The sequence below is a fragment of the Rhinolophus sinicus genome, chromosome 2 (assembly GCF_057876585.1).
Source record: "Rhinolophus sinicus isolate RSI-liver-muscle chromosome 2, RSI-T2T, whole genome shotgun sequence".
NCBI lineage: Eukaryota > Metazoa > Chordata > Mammalia > Chiroptera > Rhinolophidae > Rhinolophus > Rhinolophus sinicus.
This window is the reverse complement of record NC_142502.1, coordinates 175,017,177-175,041,120: the sequence shown is the minus strand read 5'-3', so window position 1 is coordinate 175,041,120 and position 23,944 is coordinate 175,017,177. Positions and strand designations below refer to the sequence as shown.

The 23,944-nt window shown below is 36.8% G+C and overlaps 1 protein-coding gene across 1 annotated transcript in view; it reads left to right on the top strand.

Moving 5' to 3' along the window:
* The window catches only part of LOC109435111 (uncharacterized), a 41,098-nt gene that overhangs the window by 2,610 nt on the left and 14,544 nt on the right, over positions 1-23,944 (top strand). The window contains exon 3 of the mRNA XM_074333908.2: positions 876-943. Coding sequence (XP_074190009.2) covers positions 876-943 — 68 coding nt within the window. The remainder of the gene's footprint in view (positions 1-875; positions 944-23,944) is intronic.

The following is a 23,944-nucleotide window of genomic DNA, read 5'->3' as shown; positions in this document are numbered from 1 at the left end:
TATGTTTGCAAATTCTCTCCTTAGTATACCCCAAATCCTGCCACCTTTTGTTCACCTCCAGCACTGACTGGAGATCAGCTACCTGGGGGAGCTAAGTCCTATTTAAGACATATAGACATACCTATCAAGTCAAAAGAAGAGTAGGAATTATCGTAGGGAGAGAAGGCTAAGAGGTCAGAGAGAGGATTAGGTATATTTCTCTTCTAGTTCTGCCACAGTTTAGGGTAGAGTCTTAGGCCTGTTCCTGGTAACCTATTTTTACCACAGGAGCATTTAATCTTAATCTACTTTCCTTCCCTGCACTGATTACCCCCACCCCCACCAACCATACACATCCTATATTCCATCACTCTCCCTTTCTGTTAGTTTTCAAGGATTCCATTCTTCACACTATTCCAACTCAGTCTACCGTCAAAACCAACCCACAATGGTAGGAAGAGGATAAAATAGATAACAGAAGCAATTCCAGACTAAGTATCCCATAAAATATATAATCTTACAGAGTAGGAAGGCTGTTAGAACTGGAAGCTCATATGTCATACTTCTACAAGTAATAAATCTCCCAAGACAATGCTGTAAATAAACAATTTATAAAGAAATTAAGAGGGAAGGAGCAACAAAAATAATATTTTGAGTTAACACAGATATTTATCATTTCTGGTGTGCTCCGTTTTTTCCTGATAATTCAAGTTTCCATCTGATAATGTTTTCCTTCAACCTGAAGAACTTCCTTTATTGTTTCTTGGACTGCAGGTCTATTGGCTACAAATACTCTTAGTTTTATCTGAAAATGTTATTTTGCTTTCATACCTGAATGATACAACCCCTGAATATAGATTTCTAGATTGACAAGTTTGTTTATTTTTCCCTTTCAGCATTTTAAAGATTTAAAAAATTGTCTTCTTGCCTCCATGGTTTCTGTTGAAAGTTGGCTGTTGATCAGGTAATTTTCCCCTCTATGTAATGTTTTCTTCTCTTGCTACTTTCAAGATTTGATCTTAATCTTCGGTTTCCAATAATTTGACTATGATATGCGTCAGCATGGACTTTTTTTCTGTGTTTATCCTGCTTGGTGTTTATTTACAATCTTGTGTCTACAAATTTCTCTTTCATCAAATTAAGAAAAACCTTAGCGATTATTTCTTAAATACTTTTTCTGCCCTATTGTCTCTCTCATCTCTTTCTGACATTCCAATTACATGTATTTCTTTAGCTTATAAATTTGTTAAATTTATTTTTTAAATTTATTTTTCAGTTGACATACAATATTATATTAGTTTCAGGTGTACAACATAGTGATTAGACATTTACATACCTTACAAAGTGATCGCCCCAGTAAGTCTTGTACCCATCTGGCACCACACATAGTTATTACAAGATTATTGACTATTTTCCCTATGCTGTACTTTACATCCCTATGACTATTTTTATAACTGGCAATTTGTACTTCTTAATCACTTTCACCTTTTCAGCCATTCCCCCAATTCCCCTTCCATCTGGCGACCATCAATTTGTTCTCTGTATCTATGAGTTTGTTTCTGTTTTATTTGCTCATTTATTTTGTTCTTTAGATTCCCCATATAAGTAAAATCATATGGTATTTGTCTTTCTCTACCTGACTTATTTCACTTAGCATAATACCCTCTATCCATGTTGTCACAAATGGTAAAATTCCATTCTTTTTTATGGTATATATATATATATATATATATATATATATATATATATATATATCATTATCCATTCATCTATCGATGGGCACTTAGGTTGCTTCCATATCCTTGTTATTGTAATACTATAGTGAACATAGGGGTGCATACATCTTTTTGAATTAGTGTTTTGGATTTCTTCAGATAAATACCCAAAAGTGGAATTGCTGGATCATAAGGTAGTTCTATTTTTAACTTTTTGAGGAAACTCAATGCTATTTTTCATAGTGGCTGCACCAATTTACAATCCCACCAACAGGGCACAGGATTTCCTTTTCACCACATCGTCTCCAAAACTTGTTTATTGATTTATTGATGATAGCTATTCTGTGAGGTGATATTTCATTGTGGTTTTCATTTGCATTTCCCTGTTGAGTAGTGATATTGAGCCTCTTTTCATCTGTCTGTTGGCCTACATGTATATTTGACTGCTTAATATCATCTGGAGTTTATATTAAATGTGCTCTACCAGTGTATCAGTATTCTACCACTGAACACCGAAAAATCTGGCTCTACCCTCCTGATCTTCAGGGCATCTGGAGTTAGGAGTAGTGAGTGGTGGGAATCTAAAGCCCCTTTTACTTCTAAGTTTGGTAGCAGTTAATCTGCCTCTATTGTCAGCAACTGTGTTTTCCAGACAGGGTGTCTCTTATATTCTTCACATCACTCCTAAACACATTGTCCCTCTTCAGTTTCTTTTTCCTCTCAAGACTCACACAACATAATAGATGTGCTGATGGTGGTCCTTTGTGCATAAAGAATTAAAGTCAAAGTCAATCTGGGAAATCAAGCTTAGGCTGCCCTCGTATGTGACCATAAGAGCAGACAAAAAGCAGACAAGGGAAAAGGAGGGTGGGAGGGTCAGGGTCCAGAAAAAGGCCTAGGGCTTCATCTGACATGTATTTGCTAATTCATTATTTGATACTTTTTTTCATTCAGCAAGTAATTATTAAGAACCTATTATGGTCCAGCTACTGGAAACTTTAGGAGTTAGCAAGAAATTAGCACTAGTGGCGCGGAGCAGGTGAGACTCAATTCAGAAAAATGGCCAATGAGACGAATTTTTTTCCTTTGCTCTTTTCTCAGCTTCTTGACCTCCCACACCATATTTTGGAGACCTTGGACAGATGAGAAACAAAAAAGTGGAGATAGAAGTGACTTAAGGAAAGAGGAAGAAGGGAAGTTCCCTTGCATGGAGAAAGGCGTGTTCTCGTTATTGGGCCACTTTGTGCCATACAATACTTGAGATTCTGGCTTAGGGCCTGATGGTACCGGAAAGGCAGTACCAGGCAAGCTAGAGGGGGAAGTTAGCCCAGACTTGGCCCTGGGCCAGAACGGCAGGGTGGAGCCAAAGGCCAGACTGGGGCCCGGCCCTGGAGGCCTGGGACAGGACGTGCTCATTCATGACTTTAGCACCAGGGGCTTCCAGTCTGGCAGGTGTAGCTCAGCGAAAGGGAATCCAGCTGGTATTCAAGAGTCAGACTGCTTCCTGTCTGGCAGATTTGCCCAGCTGTCTGCTTAGTTCGTTGTTGCTGTCTCCAGCACAAACCTGGAGTGGTACCAGTTCCTTCCTTGTAATAACCTAACTAATATTTATGTGCATTTTGTACTCAGCAGAGTAATTTTGTTATTTAATTCTCACAACAATCCTGGGAAGCAGGGTAAAGTTCTGTTTGTGATCACCAAACTTTGGTTGGTATAAAGAAAATTCTCTTGTGCTGAGAATTTTCCCATGCCAAGCTTTTGTGATTTTTCTTTTCCCCTTTTAAATAGAGAAGTACGGCCATACTATTCTGGGTTCAGAGAGCAACAATATTTTAGTTTAAAATAATATACAGAGGATCGGATCATTTTGTACTGCTTGGCCCAGTCTGGCTAGACAAACCTTTTTATTTCTAGTATTGTCATTCTCTTCTCCCTAAGTAAGATATCTTGAGCCAGTGAAACATAAGAAAGATAAGTGCCCCTACCCTGGCTTCCTCCTCCACTCCTGGGAGAGAGAGAGATGGAGTGGCCATCCTTGCTCTGGTGTCAGAGCACTGTGGGAGGGTAGACTCAGGCAAGGGAGAGGCCATGTTTCGCTTGTTTACGTTACGTGCTTGAAACTTGCCCCGTCTTGATTTCTCAAGAACAAGATGAACATCTAAAAATTAGAGTAATGTAATCACTGCCCCAAATGGGGTCGGCAACCTCATGTTGGTTGCCATCCTCTCCACGCTGGGGAGGGATGAGCAAACCAGGAGGGTTTCTGCCATGGGACTCGGATCGGATGGAAATTAGGATTGGGTGCTATTTGCCGTTTCTGTTTTCTTTTTTATCTCATTTGTGTTACATGTATACCATATATAGGCCTTTTCTAGTACCTATAGTTTAAAAGTACTTAATTCAGTAGAACCACATAGGAGAGCAAAGAACCACACAGAAAGAACAAAAATAGGCTGCTTGCAAATTAACTTCAGAAGCCATTCCTCAACAGGTGGATATTTTGGGTTTTTTTAATAAATGAAAAACTTGAATGTCAGAAAAACTACAGCACTTGAATAAAGCCATTCAACTGTAAGTGGCTAGTACCCACTTCTCCTAACACTTCACCGTCACTGCCACCATTGTTTGCTGAATACGCCTGGCACACACACAGAGGGTGTCAAAAAAAATGTGTGCATATTTTAAGAAAGAAAAAAAACTGTATTAAAATTGTAATGCTCAATATATACTGATAGCAAAAGATGAATACAAATCACGTTTGACTTCTGCAATTACAAGAGGTGCTCAAAGTGGTTACCATCAGCGTCCAGACACTTCTGATTACGGTGAACCCCTGCTTGAGCATAGATAACATCTCTTAAAATGTGTATACGAGTGCATTTTTTTGGTACCCCCGGAATATGTATTGTCTCTGAACCTTAAGAATAACAGTGTAGGGCAGGTATTATAAACCTCATTTCATAGGTGAAGAAACTGAAGTTCAGAGAAATTGGATCATTTTTCCACAGGCACATATTTAGGAAATTGAAGAGCTAGAATTTGACTCCTGATTTCTATGACTAGTAAGTCAATGCCGTTTGTGCTCTATAATTACTTCTTCTTACTATATTACAGTGTAAATAATTTCTGTTTTTGTGTTAAATATGTATGAATAACAGCTTCCAAAATAATTTATGTTGGAAAAACAGTTGCCCAAAATATGAAGATGCAAAATCGTAGGTCAAGTTCCATTTTACAGTCCAACATGCTGTGTGATCTTTCTGGACCCTGTGATTCCTCCCTCTGCAGTCAGTGCACCCCTGTTCTCTGAGTTGCCCATGAATTTCCAGGGTGCGACTTGCAGGGCCTTATTTCTTAGATTCCTTTAGAGTCTCATGTAAATAACATAACTCTTTAGAAAGAAGAATCCACCTGATCATTTGAAGAGGACTGGCAATGATGGCCGTAAAGATGTACACTCAGTCCCATCAGTATGAGCCATTATAACTAATTAAGTGAACATTTTGCCATCCGTGACCACCCATATTGACCTGAGGTGATTTGGTATGGTCAGATTACTCAAAATACTTAGAAAAGCCTCATTACGTTCCAAATAGGCAATTTACGGAAAATAAAATCTTCTTAATGTCTATGCCTGATTTTCAATTCTGTGAAATGATCTTATCTGATTACAGACTACTTTCTTCATTATTGAGGTATAATTTGCAGGTGGTAAAATAAAACACATGCATCATAAATTTACCAGTTCCTACATTTTAGATAAATAAAATCATACAGTGTGTACCCATCTCTGACTGGCTGCTTTTGCTCAGTGTTGTAGAAAGTCCATTTGGAAGCAACAGAATTTTTACACACTTTTCACTAGTCTTCCTAGAATTTACTCATTGTGGGAGGAGGAATTAAAAAAGATTTCAGAATGAGTCATTTTTAAGAGATTGCCTTTCTATTATCTGATTTTTCATCAAGGAGTACTTAATGAAAACCTTTGTGCAAATGTGCATCCATCTATCTGTCCATCCTTCATTTTATTCCAAAAAATAATTTGAAGTTCTTTCTATGCTACACAAAGAATTTTCAATTCTATGTTCTGGAAAGTGCCAGCATTGTTTTGGTACTTAAGAAAGTTGTTGACTGAACCCCCAATAGCCAGCAAGACTTAACTCTCTACAATGTTCTTTTTCCTAAAATTCACATTTTTCTTCAGAAAAAGTGGTTTTTAGTTTTATTACCCAAACACTATATCAACAATTCTAAATAAATTTGAATTACATCTAGATTCTAAATAATGCAGTTGTACCATTCCAACAAGTCAAACTTCTTTCGTTTCACTTCTAGGACTTGTGTATATGGATGTATATTTATTATTTGACTGTAGTCATAGTGTAATAATATAATTTTATTTCTATCTCGTCTTTGCACTCATGCTTCCTTTTCTCTCTGTGAACTGCTTCCCACTCTTCTCCAGTTCTCCTCAGAAGTGGAAGATGCCCTCACCTCATTCCTACCTCCATGTTGTAAGTCTAGCCACCTAAAGAAAGATTGAATCCCTCAGTTCTAGTTCCAAATTTTGGGGGATGAGACTCTGATTGGTCCAACTTGGGTCAGGTGCCCACTCCTGGTCCAATCAACTGTGATCAGTGGGGGCAGAATAAAGCTGTATAAATAAGTTGTCTGACAATCCACTCTTGGGGTGTTGGAGTTGTAATGTCTACAGGCCAAGGGAAAAGGAGGAGCAATATGAACTGGAGAGACACCACGATTTTTTAATGAAAGAAAAAGTAAATATATTGTTTTGCACTTTGCTACTATCTTTGAGATTCTTGTTACAATAGCTTGATATATTTGAGTTCACTCAGATGCTTCAGGAAAAGCTGGGTGATATCAAAGACTTTTATGTTGCTGTTTAATTTTTTCATTTGGGACCACAAAAGAGAGTAACTGAAATTGTATTACAACTCTAGCGTTCTCTTAATTTCAATGTCCTTTCCTGGAACAGTGGCAGTGGCATTGTTAGAAGATTAAAACAAAAACACAAAATTCTACACTCAAACCCGCAAGTTCTGGTTAGATTATAGTAACTTCTTAGGGATTTACAAAAAGGTCTCTGAATTTCATGTCTTTCAAGTATAGCCTTGCTTTTAATTTGATGTAGTGTGTAGTCTGAATTGATTTGTTTTTGTAATTTATATGGTAAGCCGTGGGGCAGAGACCAGGTTTTCACACATACTTGACAACTTATATTGCACTCTTAATACTTAAAAAATAATTAATGGTTAGGCATTGGGTGTTTGGCACAAAACCCTAACTCTAATTAACTTTAAGAGCTATTTTGCTGTGTGATGAAAGCAAGATGTGAAAAACTTTTCGTGGCTTCTTGGAAGGAGTCAGGAATGTATCCAGTAGCTGAGACATGTTGAAATTGAAAACACATAAATGTAACTGCCCGATAAATGTGAATATCAAGTGGTGCTAATGCTAGAAGTTTTAAAAAAACATTTATACTATTACAGAATGAATATAACCAAGATTGGATTGAGAGCTTAGAGGCCCTAAACACTAAAGCACCCACTGTGAAATTAAAAACAAAAAACACAAAAACACTAAACCTTAAAATAAGTATCAAGAAGTCCAATAAATTCTGTTTGTTTTGTAATTTTGCATGATGACTATTTCAATGCCTTTTTTAAACTCTCAAACATTAAAGTATTTCCAAATAGTTGTGTGTGTGCATATGTGTGTACACGTGTCCATGATCACATGCATGCAGGTATGTGTGCTCAAGGTGTCCCTCTGCTGCCAGCACCCTAAGAATGTACGTGTACTATTTCCCTTTTGGATAATCCACAGTGGGTACACCATGTTGTTCAGTATTTAGAATATTGAGTAGATTGTATGGACTTTGGTACCAATTACAGAAAATTTGGGTAGGTAAGTTGGCAACCAAGGAAGCTCTAACAAGGGGCAACTTCTTTATAACTACCCCAGGAGAGAGATCTGTGTCCGGTGTCATCGTGTGGTAGGACTCAGTTTCATATTTGAGCATAAGAATTTTGCCCCAGTGTGATCCTGATTGAAGAGCAAAGAGCAAGTGAGCAGTTGTAGAGGCCTTCACCAAAACCCTTCCTATTATCTCCACCCACGCCCTCCCTATTTGGAATATTTTTTCCCAATAAAAAAAAAAAAGCATTTAATATTTAAGAGTTTATTGTACACGAGTGCATGAATAAGATCCCTTTAAGAAAGGGAAAGTAAGGAAATAATGTTTTTTTATTACAATTAAGGAACTCTTCAGTTAAAATATCCAAATACAAAATTGCAAAGAAAAAATAGACAAAAATGGTTTGGTGGTTGCCAGAGGGTAAGGGGGGTGGGGGGTGGGGGGTGGGAGATGAGGGTAAGGGGGATCGAATATATGGTGATGGGAGGAGAACTGACTCTGGGTGATGAACACACAATGGGATTTATAGATGATGTAATACAGAATTGTACACCTGAAATCTATGTACTAACAATTGTCACCCCAATAAATTTAATTAAATTAAAAAAAAAAAAAAAGAAATGGAATGGCTCCAGATCTGAGTAAATTATGACTGCAGATGTTAAGGGTGCAATCTGAAAGAAATGAAGTTTAGCCTGGGGAGATGTTTATAAAATGAGACTCTCTGAGGTAAATTTTGGCAGTGTCCCTCCAACCACTACTGTTCTGGGAAAGGAAAATCTCACCCTTGTGCTATTTATGGTTCTGTTGGCAAGGCCATGTTTACTGAAGGAGAAAGGTACTACCTACTATTTTAACCAGGTCCCATTAGACTTTTAAGTTACTACCTACCCCTGGTATGATTCCAGGCTCAGCAAGTAACATTCTAATCATAATTTGGTTCCTTATCTAGGTCAGCCCACAGGGAAAAAATGTTCCGGTCATGTTTAGAGTACTATTCTGGCCTCCGTGACTGTAATAATTCTCAGCACAAATTAATACATTGTCCTAGTTTGTTCATCAGCCTCTGTGAATTTGGTTAACGTGAGAGATGATCTTGAATGGGCTGACAAATGGGGTTTTAGAGCCAAGGGCCAAGAGCCAAGGAACCTCACCAAGGAATGAGGCCTGTAAACTCTTGGAGGGCAGAGAACGTGTCCAATTCATCTCTATCCCCAGCTTGCAGCCTGGCATCCAGTAGAAACTCAGTGCTCATTTATCTGAACTTATTCTTAATATTAAAGTCCATTTTATAATTGCGGTCTCATTTTATAATTACTCAAAAGCATATGATCACCAATCAGAGATTTTTAACAACTTTAAAAAAATTTACCCAGGTAATATACATTTTTAAGAAAAAAAATAGATATTAAAGTAAAAAGAAAATAAAATCCATATTTCGATTACTTAGAGAAAACCATTAACATTTTGGTATATATCCTTGCAGACATTTTTAATGCCTAAAATACATATATATTTATATATCTGTATATTCTTACAAAAGTGGAATCTTACCATAATGCAGTTTGGTAGCTTGCCTTTAAAAAAATATTAAACTATATGGTGAAAAGTGTTTCTATGTCAATAAATAATCTGTGGAATTATTTTAATGATGCGTAGTATGCCTAAATATATGAATGTACTGTCATTTCAATATTCTCCTATTGTTCATCATTTAAGTTGTGTCCATTTCTTTGTTATTATAAACAACACTGTAAAGAACACATTTGTTATGTCTTCAGAATAAATTCCTAGAAGAGATATTGCTAAGTTAAAGTGTATGCATGTTTTAAAGCTTTTGATACATACCCAATTGTCCTGTAGAAAAACTGCATTAATTTTTTCATCCACCAGCAATGTTTGAGGGGGCCCATTTTCCCACCTTAGGCTTTCTACAGCTTAGTATTACTTGACATCTCTGGAGCTTAGGACCAGTGCAACCCACAGGATCCCCAACAACTAGTTGGAACTCCAGACACAAATTTCAGGTCAGCCCCATCACCCTTCTCCAATCCCAGCCCTTGTCCTTCCAAACCTGAGTTCCAGTACCTCCTTCCCTCCCTTCCTCTGTCACTCTCTCTCTTCCTCCTTCTCTTTCTCCCCTTCCTTTCTTCCTTGAAGTTGCTTCGGGGAAGCGGTGACTGGGCTCAGGGGTATGATTGCCAGACAAAAATTCAGGATGCCCAGTTAAATTTGAATGTTAGATAAATGACAAATACTGCATGAACCAACAGTATAAATAATTTTTATACTAAAAAAAATGTTTATCTGAAATTCAAATTTAACTGGGCATCCTGTATTCTCATTTGCTAAATCTGGCAATCCTACCTGGGTATTCTTGAATCTAAAACCATTTGTCCTAAATCTAATAAAATTCTTCGAAGTCTCTGATACTCAGATTCTTCTCTTCAGTGCTGATGCTGACTTTTCCTTACTTTACATTTCTTTCTTTTTCTTTTTTTTTTTTTAAGGAATCAACCATGATTTATCAAGCTGCCATCTTTTCCCAGAAGTATAAAAGTTTTATGGAAAAAAAAAACCCAACCCAGTGAATTTGAAGGATATTGCAGTAGGAGATCATTTATGACATATCATCTGGAACAAATAGGTTACAAAGCATGGGTTATGATCCTATTTCAGTTTAAAATATATTACTTTAAAATGATAGAAATAAATTTTAATAAGATTCTAAACTCAGACCTCAATTAAACTCCTGGTTCTGCTTTTCCAGCAGTTTTGCCTTGGACAGGATATTTACCCCTTTTGAAGTCTTTTTCTCATTTTAAAGGGAGCAGTCTCCTTTGGAAGTTTATTTCAAGTAATGAGATAACAAGCACACACAGGACATTCTTCATGATTGGATTACTCTGTAAGTTACTCGATTTTTGTTTATGACACATTCTAGGGGGGTCTTAAATTAAGTTTGAGAATATTATTCAATCTATTTTATAGGTCTGGAAAAATAAATTGCCTTTAGTATTTAGATACATACTTTCCAGAGTGTGTGTGTGTGTGTGTGTGTGTGTGTGTGACTATATATTCAATTTTATATCATCAATCTTAGTTGTATAAAAGAGAGATTTTTGGATCACGTATCTCCAAATACTCCACCAGCCACCTAGATGGACGTCCCATTAGCTCTCTGATAAAAACATATAAATGGAGTGTAAGGACATTATTTGCTCTTTTGCCAGTTTGGAACTTGGCCTGATTTTCATTCTAATCTTCTGCTAAGCCAGGCAGGACTTCAAGATCAAGGACTAGGTAAAAAGCAGGCCTTTCAGGTCCTTTGTTCTCACGGTCACACTTTAATCTTATCCTGAAAAGGGGGAAAAAAGAATGAAAAAAGAAACCAAGAGAAAAAGAACACTTTTTTTCATAACTACTAACCAAACTTTAGTCTGACTCCTGTGAGCTTTCTTCTCAGCTTTGGCCTTACCCCCACGCCCCTTCACCAGACCTGCGTAGCCCAGTTTCAGCAAGAATCCTGTCTAATCAGTTTAGAGGGAATCCCCTACTCTGATGACCCTCGACATCTGATCAAGTTCTTCATCCCCCACCTTTGACATCTGAGGCTTTGGCCTCCCTTAAGCAAGAATCTGAAATCAATTTAGCAAGAATCCCTTGCCCTTGATGTCTCCTCTTAGTAATTTTTCATCCACTGACCCCCTCACTTTGCTCCTTATTGTATTTAGTGTTGAACTTGCTCTCTCCCCACTGCAATAGTTTTGACATCTATTGTAAGAGTCTTGAATAAAGTCTTCCTTACCATTTAAAAAAATGTTAATTGTTTTCAATTACAGTTGACATTCAGTATTATATTAGCTTTAGGTGTACAGAGTAGTGGTTAGACATTTATATAATTACAAAGTGATCCCCTGCTAAGTGGAGTACCCACCTGGCACTGTACAGTTATTACAACATTATTGACTATATTCCCTATGCTATCCTTTACAGCCCTGTGACTATTTTGTAACTGATATTCCTTACCATTTAAAAAAGTGTCAGAATAATTTTTCTCCCCTACCCCTCGCAGCTTTATTGAAATACAATTAACATATAACATTGTGTGGATTTAAGGTATACAACATGTTGATTTGATACACATATATATTATGAAATGATCATCACAAAAAGGTTGGTTAACACATCCACCATCTCATACAGTATGTGTGTGTGCGCGTGCGTGCGCGCATATGCGCACGCGTGCTTGCGCACAAGCACACACACACAGCAAGAGGTGGAAGGGTTGTTGTTTTATCATTCAAGTCAGGAAACCTAGAGCGTTGCTTTCCCTCTCCAGGGAGCTTAGCTGACTATCAGAAATGTTCTGTTTGCACCTTCATGCAGCTGATTTCTTCAATCCTTGTTGGTTCTCCACTTGGGACTCGTGAAATAGGTAGTTCAGCCCTTTTACAAGTGTCCCTTTGATGTTCTACTCAGGGAACTAGTGAGGTAGGTCAGGACATTCTATCTATTAAGTGCAACCCAAATGTTTTTCCAAGTGTGTTCTGTGGACCACCTACATAAGAATATCCTAGTGTTTATTTAAATGAAGTTTTCTGGGTTCTGCCCCAAACCTTCTGGATCAGGATTTCTGGGGTTGGGGTAATTTGTATGCACATTAAGTTTTGAAAATCACTACTATCCACTACTTGCGAAGGCATTCCTCCAACCTATATCTCCTTTACAGTTGTGCTGTATGATGCTGAAATCAAACTCACCAGTGTTACATACACAGTGAGCACAACATAATGATACAGCGTGCCAGTCTTTCATCCTGAAGACAGAAAACAGCAAACACCGTTCCCTTATTCAACCCCTGAATCAAAATCCTCAAATATGTAGAAAATACTTTCTTTTTCCCTTTTCTATCTTATTCTGTGCAGTCTAAACAGAGGGTTCTTATTTACTCCTTCAGCTACTCCAGAATGTGATTAATTCAGCCCAAAGTCTCTCAAGTATTCCATCTTTCCAAAGTTCCAGGACCATCAGGAACAGCCCTGCTCACCAAATTTAGAGAGCCCAACCAACTGTGCATAAATACTATTCCCTAATATCTAAGCATTATTTCCCTTTGAAGCATATTTAAAAAGCAAATTCATAGGCGTCACTCTGAAAACCTGGTTTGGTAGATCTTGGTTGGAGCTGGGAGTCTGCATTTTATCAATCATCCCGAGGTAACTCTGATGCAGGTGATCTGTAGATTGTGTTTCTAGAAATTCTGCCGTAGGCATATAACTAAGAGTGGAACTGTAGGGTCGTATGGTAATTCTGTTTACAGCTTACAGCTGCACAGCAGCTGCACCATTTTACATCTCCACTAACATCCAGGGGTTTCCATTTCTCCACATCCTCCCAACACTTGCTATTTCCTCTTTTTTTGATAGTAGGTATCCTAATGAATATGAGGTGGTATCTCATTGTAGTTTTGATTTGCATTTTCCTAATGATTAATGATGTTGAGCATCTTTTCATGTGCCTATTGTCCATTTGTCTATCTTCTTTGGAGAAAACTCTCCTCAAATCCTCTGCCCATTTTTTAATCAGATTGTTTGTTTAGTTGTTGTGAAGTTATGAGTTCTCTATATATTCTGGGTATCAATCCCGTCTGAGACATGATTTGAAAACATTTTCTCCCATTCTGTGGGTTGCCTTTTAACTCTGTTAATTTTATCTTTTGATGCACAAAATTTTTTAATTTTCATGAAGTCCAATTTGTCTATTTTTTATTTTGTTTCCTGTGCTTTTGGTGTCATATACAATAAATCATTGCCAAATCTAATGTCGTGAAGATTTTGCCCTATGTTTCCTCCTAAGAATTTTATAGTTTCAAGTCTTACACTTCGGTACCATGTTTCCCAGAAAATAAGACCTAGCCGGACAATCAGCTCTAATGAGTCTTTTGGAGCAAAAATTAATATAAGACCTGGTCTTATATTGTATTATATTTATATAAGACACGGTCTTATATTATAGTAAAGAGCTGATTGTCTGGCTAGGTCTGGCTAGGTCTTATTTTCGGGGAAACATGGTAGTTGATCCATTCTGAGTTAATTTTTTTTTTTAAGATTTTATTGGGGGAGGGGAACAGGACTTTATTGGGGAACAGTGTGTACTTCCAGGACTTTTTTCCAAGTCAAGTTGTTGTCCTTTCAATCTTAGTTGTGGAGGGTGCCGTTCAGCTTCAAGTTGTTGTCCTTTCAATCTTAGTTGTGGAGGGTGCAGCTCAGCTCCAAGTCCAGTTGCTGTTGCTAGTTGCGGGGGGCGCAGCCCACCATCCTTTGTGGGAGTCAAACCGGCAACCTTGTGGTTGAGAGGATGCACTCCAACCAACTGAGCCATCTGGGAGCTCAACAGCAGCTCAGCTCAAGGTGCCATGTTCAATTTTAGTTGCAGAGGGCGCAGCCCACCATCCCTTGCGAAAGTCAAGGAATTGAACTGGCAACCTTGTGGTTGAGAGCCCACGCTCCAACCAATTGAGTCATCTGCGAGCTCAGCGGCAGCTCAGCTCAAGGTGCCATGTTCAATCTTAGTTGCAGGGGGCACTGCCCACCATCCCTTGTGGGACTCGAGGAATTGAACTGGCAACCTTATGGTTGAGAGCCCACAGGCCTATGTGGAAATCCGACCGGCAGCCTTTGGAGTTAGGAGCACGGAGCTCTAACCTCCTGAGCCACCGGGCTGGCCCCCTGAGTTAATTTTTATATATGATGTAAGGTAAGGGTCCAGCTTCACTTGTTTTAGATATCCAATTTTTCCAGCACCATTTGTTAAAAAAAACTCTCTTTTCCTCCATCAAATGGTCTTGGTGTCCCTGACTAAAATCATGTGACCATATATGTGAAGTTAATGTCCAGGCTCTCTATTCTATTCCATTTGTCTATGTCTGTCTCTAACCAGTAACACATTGTTTTGATTACTGTAGCTTTGTAGTAAGTTTTGAAATCAGGAAGTGTGAGTTTTCAGCTTTTTCCTATTTTTCAAGATTGTTTTAGCTATTTGAGGTCCTTTGAGATGCATTATGAATTGTAGGATAGATTTTTCTATCTCTGTAAAACATATCATTGGGATTTTGATAGGGACTGCATTGAATCTGTAGGTGTCTTTGGATAGCATTGACATCCTAACAATATTGAGTCTCCCAATCCATGAACATAAGCTGTGTTTTTATTCATTTATATCATCTTTAATTTCTTTCAGCAATCTTTTGTAGTTTTTACTGTACAAGTTTTTGACCTCCTTGGTTAAATTAGTTTCTAAGTTTTTAATGTTCTTGTAAATGGAATTGTTTTTTGTATTTTTTTTCAGCTTGTTCATTATTAGTGTATATAAATGCAACTGATTTTTGAGTGCTGTTCATATCCTGCTACTTTGCCAAATTCATTTTATTAGTTCTAACAGAGTTGTGTGTGTGTGTGTGTGTGTGTGTGTAATCTTTAGGGTTTTCTACATATAAGATCATATCTTCTGCAAATAGGGATAATTTTACTTCTTCCCTTCCAATATGGATGCCTTTTATTTCTTTTTCTTGATAAATTCCCCTGACTCAAACTTCCAGTACTATGTTGAATAAAAGTTTCCACAGCAGGCATCCTTGTCTTCCTGATATTAAAGTTTCCTCTAAAAGCTTTTAGTCTTTCACCATTGAGTATGATGTATACTATGTCTTTTTCATATATGGATTTTATTATGTAGAGGTAGTTTCCTTCTAGTCCTAGTTTATTGAGTCTTTTTATCATGAAAGGGTGTTGAATTTTTGTCAAATGCTTTTTCTGCATCAATTGAAATGCTCATTTGGCTTTTCTCCTTCATTATGCTAATATGGTGTATTACTTTGATTGATTTTCATATATTGAACCATCTTTGCATTCCATGGATAAATCCCTCTTGGTCATGATGTGTAATCCTTTTAATATGCTACAGAATTTGGTTTGCCAGTACTTTATTGAAGATTTTTGCATCAATGTTCATAAGGGATATTGGTGTGTAGTTTTCTTATAGTGTCTTTGTCTCGCTTTGGTATCAAGGTAAAGCTGGCCTCATCGAATGAGTTAGGCAGTGTTCCCTTGTCTTCAATTTTTTGGAAGAGTTTGGGAAGGATTGATGTTGCTTCTTTTTTTGTTGTTGAATCTTTTTTTTTAATTAAATTTTTTTTGCGATTACAGTCGACATACAATATTATATTAGTTTCAGGTTTACAACATAGTGATGAGACATTTATATAACTTATGAAGTGATCACCCTGAGAAGTCTAGTACCCACTTGACACCATACGTAGTTATTACAAATTATTGACTATATTCCCTGTGCTGTACTTTACATCCCTTTGATTGTTTTTGTAACTGGCAATTTGTATTTCTTTCTTTTTATTATTATTAGTTTCAGGTGTACAAAACAATGTAAAAGTTAGACAATTCATCCCTTACAAAATGATAGCCCCCTCCCCAATCTATTGCCCCTCTGACATCATATACTGCTTCTTCTTTAAGTGTTTGGTAGAACTCACCTGTGAAACCATCAGATTCAGGGCTTTTTTTTGTCAGGAGGTTTTTTATTACTAATTCAGTCTCCTTATTAGTTACATGTCTATTCAGATTTTTAATTTATTTGTGATTTAGTCTTGTATAGTTTATGTTTCTAGGAATCTATCTGCTTATCTAGCTCCTCCAAATTGTTGCCGTACATTATTCATAACACTCCCTTATAATCCTTTTTTATTTCTGTAGACTCAGTAGTAATATTCCCATTTTTATTTCTGATTTTAGTAATTTGAGGCTTCTCTCCTTTCTTAGTCCATCTAGCTAAAGGTTTTTCAAGGAACTGACATGGTTTCATTGATTTTCTCTATTGTTTTCCTATTCATTTCATTTGTTTCTGCTCGAATCTTTTATTATTTCCTTCCTTTTGCTAGCTTTGGGTTTAGTTTGTTCTTTTTCTAGTTCCTTAAGTTGTAAGGCTGAATTGTTGACTTGACTCATGATCTTTCTTGTTTCTTTTTCCCCCTTAGCACTGCTTTAATTGTGTCCCCTAAGTTTTGGTATATTGTGGTTTCATTTTCATTCTTCTCCAAGTATTTTCTAATTTCCCTTGTGATTTCTTATTTGATCCCTTGGTTGTTTAAGAGTGTGTTATTTAATTTCCACAAATTTGTGATTTTTCTGGTTTTACTTCTGATAATCCTTTTATGGTTAGAGAATATAATTTGTATGACCAATCTTTTAAAATCCATTGAGACTTAATTTGTGATGTAACATATAGCTTTTCCTGGAAAATGTGTATGTGCACTTGAGAAAAATGTGTATGCTGTTGTTAGGTAGAATGTCTGTATATATCTCTTAGATTTAGTTGGCTTATTGTGTTGTCTAAATCCTCTCTCTTTACTTTTCTGTCTGGTTATTCTAGTCATTATTGACAGTGAGTTTTTGAAGTCTCCAATTATTATCGTAGAATTGCCTATTTTTCTCTTCAATTGTTTCTCTGTAAGTTTTTGCTTTGTATATTTTGGTCTGTCATTAGGTACATATGTTCATAACTTACTCAGTGTCATTTCCTTTTCTCAGATGTAAACTCTCCACCCCTGCTCTGCTTTTTTTGCCTGTGTTTGGTCTTTCTCCAGTGCTTTCAGATTATTGTTTTTTACATTTTCTCCAGAATTTATACTTATTATTCATTGGAAGTTTGATTTGGTAGGCGCTCTCCACCATTATCTTACATTTATAATTGATCAGTCTCTCATTTGGTTGGAATTCTTCTCTGAAGAGTAGTTTCTGGAAGTGTACACAGCTCTTCGGATACGATCATGCATATCTAAAACACATTTCTGTTGTTTTCACAAGTTAATGACAACTTCTGTTAGTACTTAATAATTCTGAATTCTCAGGGGTTTGATGAGAACTAATATGTCCTTCACTAGTTGAACCTCCTCTTGGGCATTTCCTCACCTTGTTTTTATTCCCCAGGCGTTGAGTAAAACTTACTACTTTAATGGCAACATATATCCTTTCTTCCTTTGTTTAAAAGTTATTTTAATTTTCATCAAAGTGAAACATATACCTAATGTGAAAAAAATCTAATACTATACGGCAAGGCTTGTAATGACAATAGTAGAACCTTGAAACACCAGCCCCCCCCCGCCAACCCGGAAACCTGCGTCCAGAAACAATACTTTTTATTCTTTTAGCTGTTTCTTCTTGTTTTCAATTCCATATTTCTAAAAATGTTCTTGTATTGCTATTTATATGTTATCTATTGATTTCCTATTATGGAATAACAAGATTTAGCATACTTAATAACCCATCCTTCCTTTCATCCTCCCAATATACGTGTGTCATACTTTTTAAAAATCAATATTTGTAATATGCTTATGTTGTTTTACTATATAAGTTTTGCTCACTGTTGTGCCAAGTAGGATACTACTGATTAAGTAGCTTTTTACCTACATTAGAATTAATAATTACCTTGTAGGTTGTTTTAGTAATTTTATACATAATTACTAGTGTTCAGCCTTAAACTCTCCAATAGAATTATGATACCTTCTGAATATTATGCAAATAATTATCCTTGCCTTCAGCTGTGTTTGGCATTTCTGTGTCTGGATACTATACATTTTCAGACATCCATTCCTCTGCTGAAATGGGAAAGAGGGTCCGGCTGTCTCTGCAGAATGGAGTACTAGGCGGCTGAGCAAGCCACTTAAAGTTTTTTAGCTAGTCCTTCTCTTTTCAGTGGTACCATGAATTTCTGCCCATAGAGATACCTGGTGCCTTCAAATTCTATGCGTTTCCAAGATGCTCTGGTGATATCAACTTTCTCCTTACTAGCATACCTTCTGGTATTAAGCTTGCTCTATTCTAGTAACCCCTTCATTTAATTTTCATCTTCCAAAAATCTGTTGACATCTCTTGTCTGTACTTGTGTTATTCATCTGTTTTGCTCATCCAAATCTACTCTCCATCTTTTTCTGTCCCAAGAAGCTAACCTCTGTGGACTTGGGCTCCCTTGACTTTTGCCTTCCAGCTGGATTCAGCTGGAAGGAGGTCCTGGCAGAGACTGAAGAGTGGGAGGAGATAGAATTATAGACATGAGAGTATTTATTCCCATTCCTGCACTCCCCCCACATATTTTCTCCCTGGAAGTCCATAGTATGGGTAGTGGTAGAATATTTCTACCTAATTGTACAGCTCCTGTGGGCTGGTTCTTACCAGGTTCCAGTAATCATTCTTTCACTTGCCCCTTAGGCCTAGGGATGGTGATAGCTTCCCAATATTGTCAGTTCCTGTGTGCTTCACCATCCTGTTTTGGTTCTCTTAACCCTGCCCACACCTCTGTAAATAGTTTCCGCATTACATTCTATTCAATTCTGTTTTGAGTGTGCCAACCTGTTTCCTGCCAGAACTTTGACTGGTACATCACTGTTCATGTTCTCCCTTTACTGTGTTTAATCATTTCAAAAATTTAATTCTCGTTTTAGCAGAGTTTCTCGAGGCAACAGAAATAAATGCCATATGTTCAATCTGCCATGTTTAACTGTCAAATAACCTTTTCCCAATAGCTTTTCCTATATAGTCACATCTGACTATATTTTTTTTGAAAGAACATTCTCATTTCTCTCCCATGCCCAAAGCAGAAGACTGAAGATTTAAATTATAAGTAAATTGAAAAAAGCAGGTCCCAATTCAGGGATAAGCACGTGGTAGGCAAAACAGAAGTGCTATACTGTAAAGAGTGAGATTAGAACATAGTCCATATAGTGAAAGATGACCCTCCCCCTTCTCTCTTGAAATTTTTAGTGCCAAGCAAGCTGACAGCCAGCATGCTGCTAGCTCTATCCCCAGGCACCCACCACTCAGAAGGTTCAGGCTTTCTTCTCTGGAGAAAGTGAACAGCCCTAAAGGAAATTGGAATATGTGATATGTGAGCTCATTCAATCCACAGTGAAGCTCATCAGTTGAAAATCCAGCACACATATTCAAATCTTCCAATCAATGATTCAATGCCTTAATTTAAAATACGAATGGGCAACAAAAGATCACTAGATATTTGAAAAAAACTTAAACAAGAGAAACAAAGACAACCAACACTAAATGCACAAACAAAAAAGCTATAACAAGAATTCAATGGAAGGAGAAGCAATTCAGCACTCAGAGAAAAACAAAAACAAAACAAAAAAGAACACTGGAGTAGACTGGGAGAAAAGGAGAGTAGTGCCTTAAAATTCTGAGGAAAAATAATTTCCAATCTAAAATTCTATACATAGGCAAATTATCACTCGGGTAGGAGGGTAAAATAATGATACTTTTACTCAGGAACACTAAATGATGTGAAAAAGCAAGGATCCAAGAAAGACAAAGACACTGGATACAAGAAACAGAAGATCCAACACATAAGTGGGTGGGAATGAGTTCCCAGGATTTTAGTGATAGTCAGGATGACAGCTAGACGGCAAGCCTAATAAGTGACCAGTACAGATAAGAGAATGAAGACAGAGGGCTCAAAGAGATATTTCAGGGAGAAAACTAAACTCACAGAATATCTAATGTATTTGAATGTATTCAGAAATAATTTTTAGTTCTATTGGGTAGTTTGGAGTTGAATTAATGATTTTAACATGGAAAGTTAAGCAAGCAAGTAACAAAAAAAACCAAGGCAATTATTAATACTGGAAAAAACATAAAGTTGTTCAAGAAGGAAATGTTATTATAGTACAACTATTGCAGCTGTGAATAATAGAAAGTAATCATAATGATATTATAATATAAATAAATATTTATTTAGACTAAAATGCCAATTTGGCACTAGACTAAATAATTTGGGAAAATGGGAATGAGGAAGTATATTTGAGTGACTATATTTGAAGGAGATGATTTAAGAGAGTTAACTCTTCATTTACCAGAGTAGCAAGTCAATAGGTAACAGCTAAAGTAAAAAAAAAACACACAAAAAAACAAGAAATGGCAATGTAAGCACATGATTTAGGTACATAGAGATAAAGTCAGAAGAAACAACCGAAAAATATTAAAGTTGCTTAAGAAGAGTGGAAATTTGGGGATGAGCATCACAGGGGCAGAATTCTGCTGTATTCCATGGTAAGCTATCAGTTCTATTTAATTTTTTTAAAAAGAGGTTTGTGTATTGATTTGATGAAAATAAAAAATGAAAAGAAAAGATTGGTCTGAGGTTGCAAATAATAGTCACACAGTAACATTTCTCTTCTCCTGCCTATTCTAGGAACTCCTCCATTTCCTCCTACAGAGTTCTTGGAATCCCTATATGCTATCTCACAAGTGTTGTGTGAATTTGTTCTCTTGGCTGCCTTGAAGTTTCTGTTCTCACTCTTCTCTCTTCAGAGGCCAAGTGAAGGCCGCACCACTGTCGGCTGTCGCCTCTCACAGATATCTGTTCCCAGGCTGCCAGTACCTGGTGTCAAATTGTGGATGTTTGTGCCAGTGACGCTCCCTCTCGACGCTGCTGAAGCTGCTGGCTCCAAGGCTGTTGACATCTGACACCCTCACTGCCCCCACACCGTTGTGTTTTCCTAAGTGCGAGAAGTTTCTCTCAACTCACAGAATTACAAAATGATATTTTCTTTTGAGCGTCTGCTTTTATCTTTTGTCTTCTGAGCCCTGTGGACATGCAACTGACTGTTCTTCCTTTGGGCTGGCTGCTAGAAAGCTAAATCTGCGTGAAATTCTAGAGGGTGGAGTGGAGCTTATGGTTTGTATGTTTGTGTATTACTTTTAAGTAACTTGGACTTTGTTTTACCCTTACTGTATTTCATTCATTCATTCATTCATTCAATCAATACTATGTTTATTTTAATAAGGTGACTCAAATCCTTTTTTTTTTCTTGGAATGGGCAAATATATAAACAATTAAATAAATAAATAATTTTTAGCTTTAAGAAAAATTTTCCTTTTATTAAAATCTATCTTAGGACTCAGAACTGAACTCATGATAGTTATCTTGATTATAGTAAGTCTTAAGATGGGGTAGAGTGATTCCTTCAACTTTATTCTTCTATTTCAAAGTTGTTTCAGCCATTTTAGTTCCTTTGCCTTTCCAGTAAATTTTAGAATCACCTTGTCTATATTCATAAAAACTCCTGCTAGAATTTTTTAAGTAACACCTTTACTGATATATAATTCACATGCTTACAATTCACCCTTTTAAAGTGTACGATTCAGTGGCTTTTTAATATACCCACTAAGTTGTGTAACCATCATCATCACTATCTAATTCCAGAATAATTTTATCACTCCAAAAAGAAACCCATAAGAAATCACTCATCTCATCAGTTGAAGGCTTTAAAGAAAAAAGCCTGAATTTCCTGGAGGAAGAGGGAATTTTGCCTCCAGTCTGTTTTTGGACTCATGTGTGCACATTAACTCTTCCCTCAAGCTCCAGCCTGCTGGCCTATTTTGAACTTGCCAGCCCCCCACAATTGTGTGAGACAATTCCTTCTCTGGAGAACCCTAAGTAGTACAGATTTGAAATAATACAATATGTGCTTTTTCTGTATGGCTTTTTCCACTTGGCATAATTTTTTTTTCAAGGTTCATCCATGGTCTAGCATGAATCCATTCTTAATTTCTTTTTTATGGCTGAATAATATTCTACTGTATGTCTATACCACATTCTGTTTATCCATTCATTAATTGATGGACATTTGGGTTGTTCCCACCTTTGTTACAAATAATGCAGTTATGAACACTTGTGGATAAGTTTTTGTATGGACAAGTTTCAGTTCTCTCAGATTTCTTCTCAATATGTGGCTGTACCTTTTGCATTCCAACCAGCACTGTATAAGGGTTCCAATTCCTTCACTTCTTCACCAACAATTGTTGGTACCTGTCTTTTTTATTATAGTCATCCTAGTAGGTGTGAAGTGGTATTTCATTGTGGTTTTGATTTGCATTTTCTGGATAGGTAACAATGTTGAAAATCTTTTCCTGATTATGTTTAGATTCATCAAAGAGCTGCTTCAAGCATTCTGTCCAGGTTTTATAGCTGTATTCAGTGGGGAAGAGAGGGTGGAATATGCTTACTCCATCTTACCTGAATACAGAAACTTGATAGTTTTGATACTTTTCAAAAGCATCTTCAGATTTTCTAATTGTCACTGCTGATGAATATAAATGCAATTGATTTTTTAAATATTGATTTGATTTCCTGCAAACTTGCTAAACTCTCATTTATTCTAATGTTTTATCATCTGCACACAATGAAGACTTTGTTTCTACCTTTTCAATTCTTATTTATTTACTTTCCATTATGTGTTGGCTAAGAACTCTAGAACAATAAGGTGAATTAGAAATGGTGATACAAGGAGTGGCTGGTTAGCTCAGTTGGTTAGAGTGTGGTGCTGATAACACCAAGGTTGATGGTTTGGGGAATGTAATCAATAATGTAAAGATTTTATAGGGTATCCGATGGACACTTGTCTTATTAGGGAGACCACCTCAGGGAAGATGTAGATGCCTGATCTCTGCACTGTACACCTGAAGCTGAAGCTGAATAATAATGAATGTCAACTATAATTATATATATATATATATATATATACACACACACACACACACACACACACACATACACACACACACACGTATAGTCATGGGATGTGAAGTACAACATAGGGAATAGAGTCAATTGAACTATAACAGCTATATACGATGTCAGAGGGGCAGTACATTGGGGGAGGGGAGTTATCGCTTTGTGAGGGGTATAAATGTCTAACTATTACTTTGTTTTGTACACCTGAAACTAAAAAAAAAAGAAAAGAAAAGAAAAGAAGTGGTGATACAAGACACCCTTGTTTTCCTCCTGGTCTAAAGGGAATATTTTCAATGCAGAGTGACACCATTAAGTGTAACATTTGGAGTAGTATTTTTTTTTTTTTAGATACATGTTATCAGGTTAAGAAACTTCTTTTCCTAGTTTTGTTTCAATCTTGAATAGGCATTGGATTTTATTATATGCCTTTTCAACTTTTCTATGTATATTGAAAAAGGTGGTTTTGTTCTTTGCTTTTTTGGCTTTTAACATGGTGTATGATAATTGATTTTCTAATATTAAACCAATGTGGTAGATTGTTTGCAAAGATTTCTGCAACCATTTCTCCCATCCTTTGTACCCTTGTGCCATTCATCCCCTCAAGAGGTGAAGTTTCCTTCCCCTTGAATCTACTCTGACCTTGTGTGTTTTTTTTATTAGAATGTGGCAGAAGAGACACTGAGTGATTTCTAAACCTCAGCCTCAGGAGGCTTTGTTC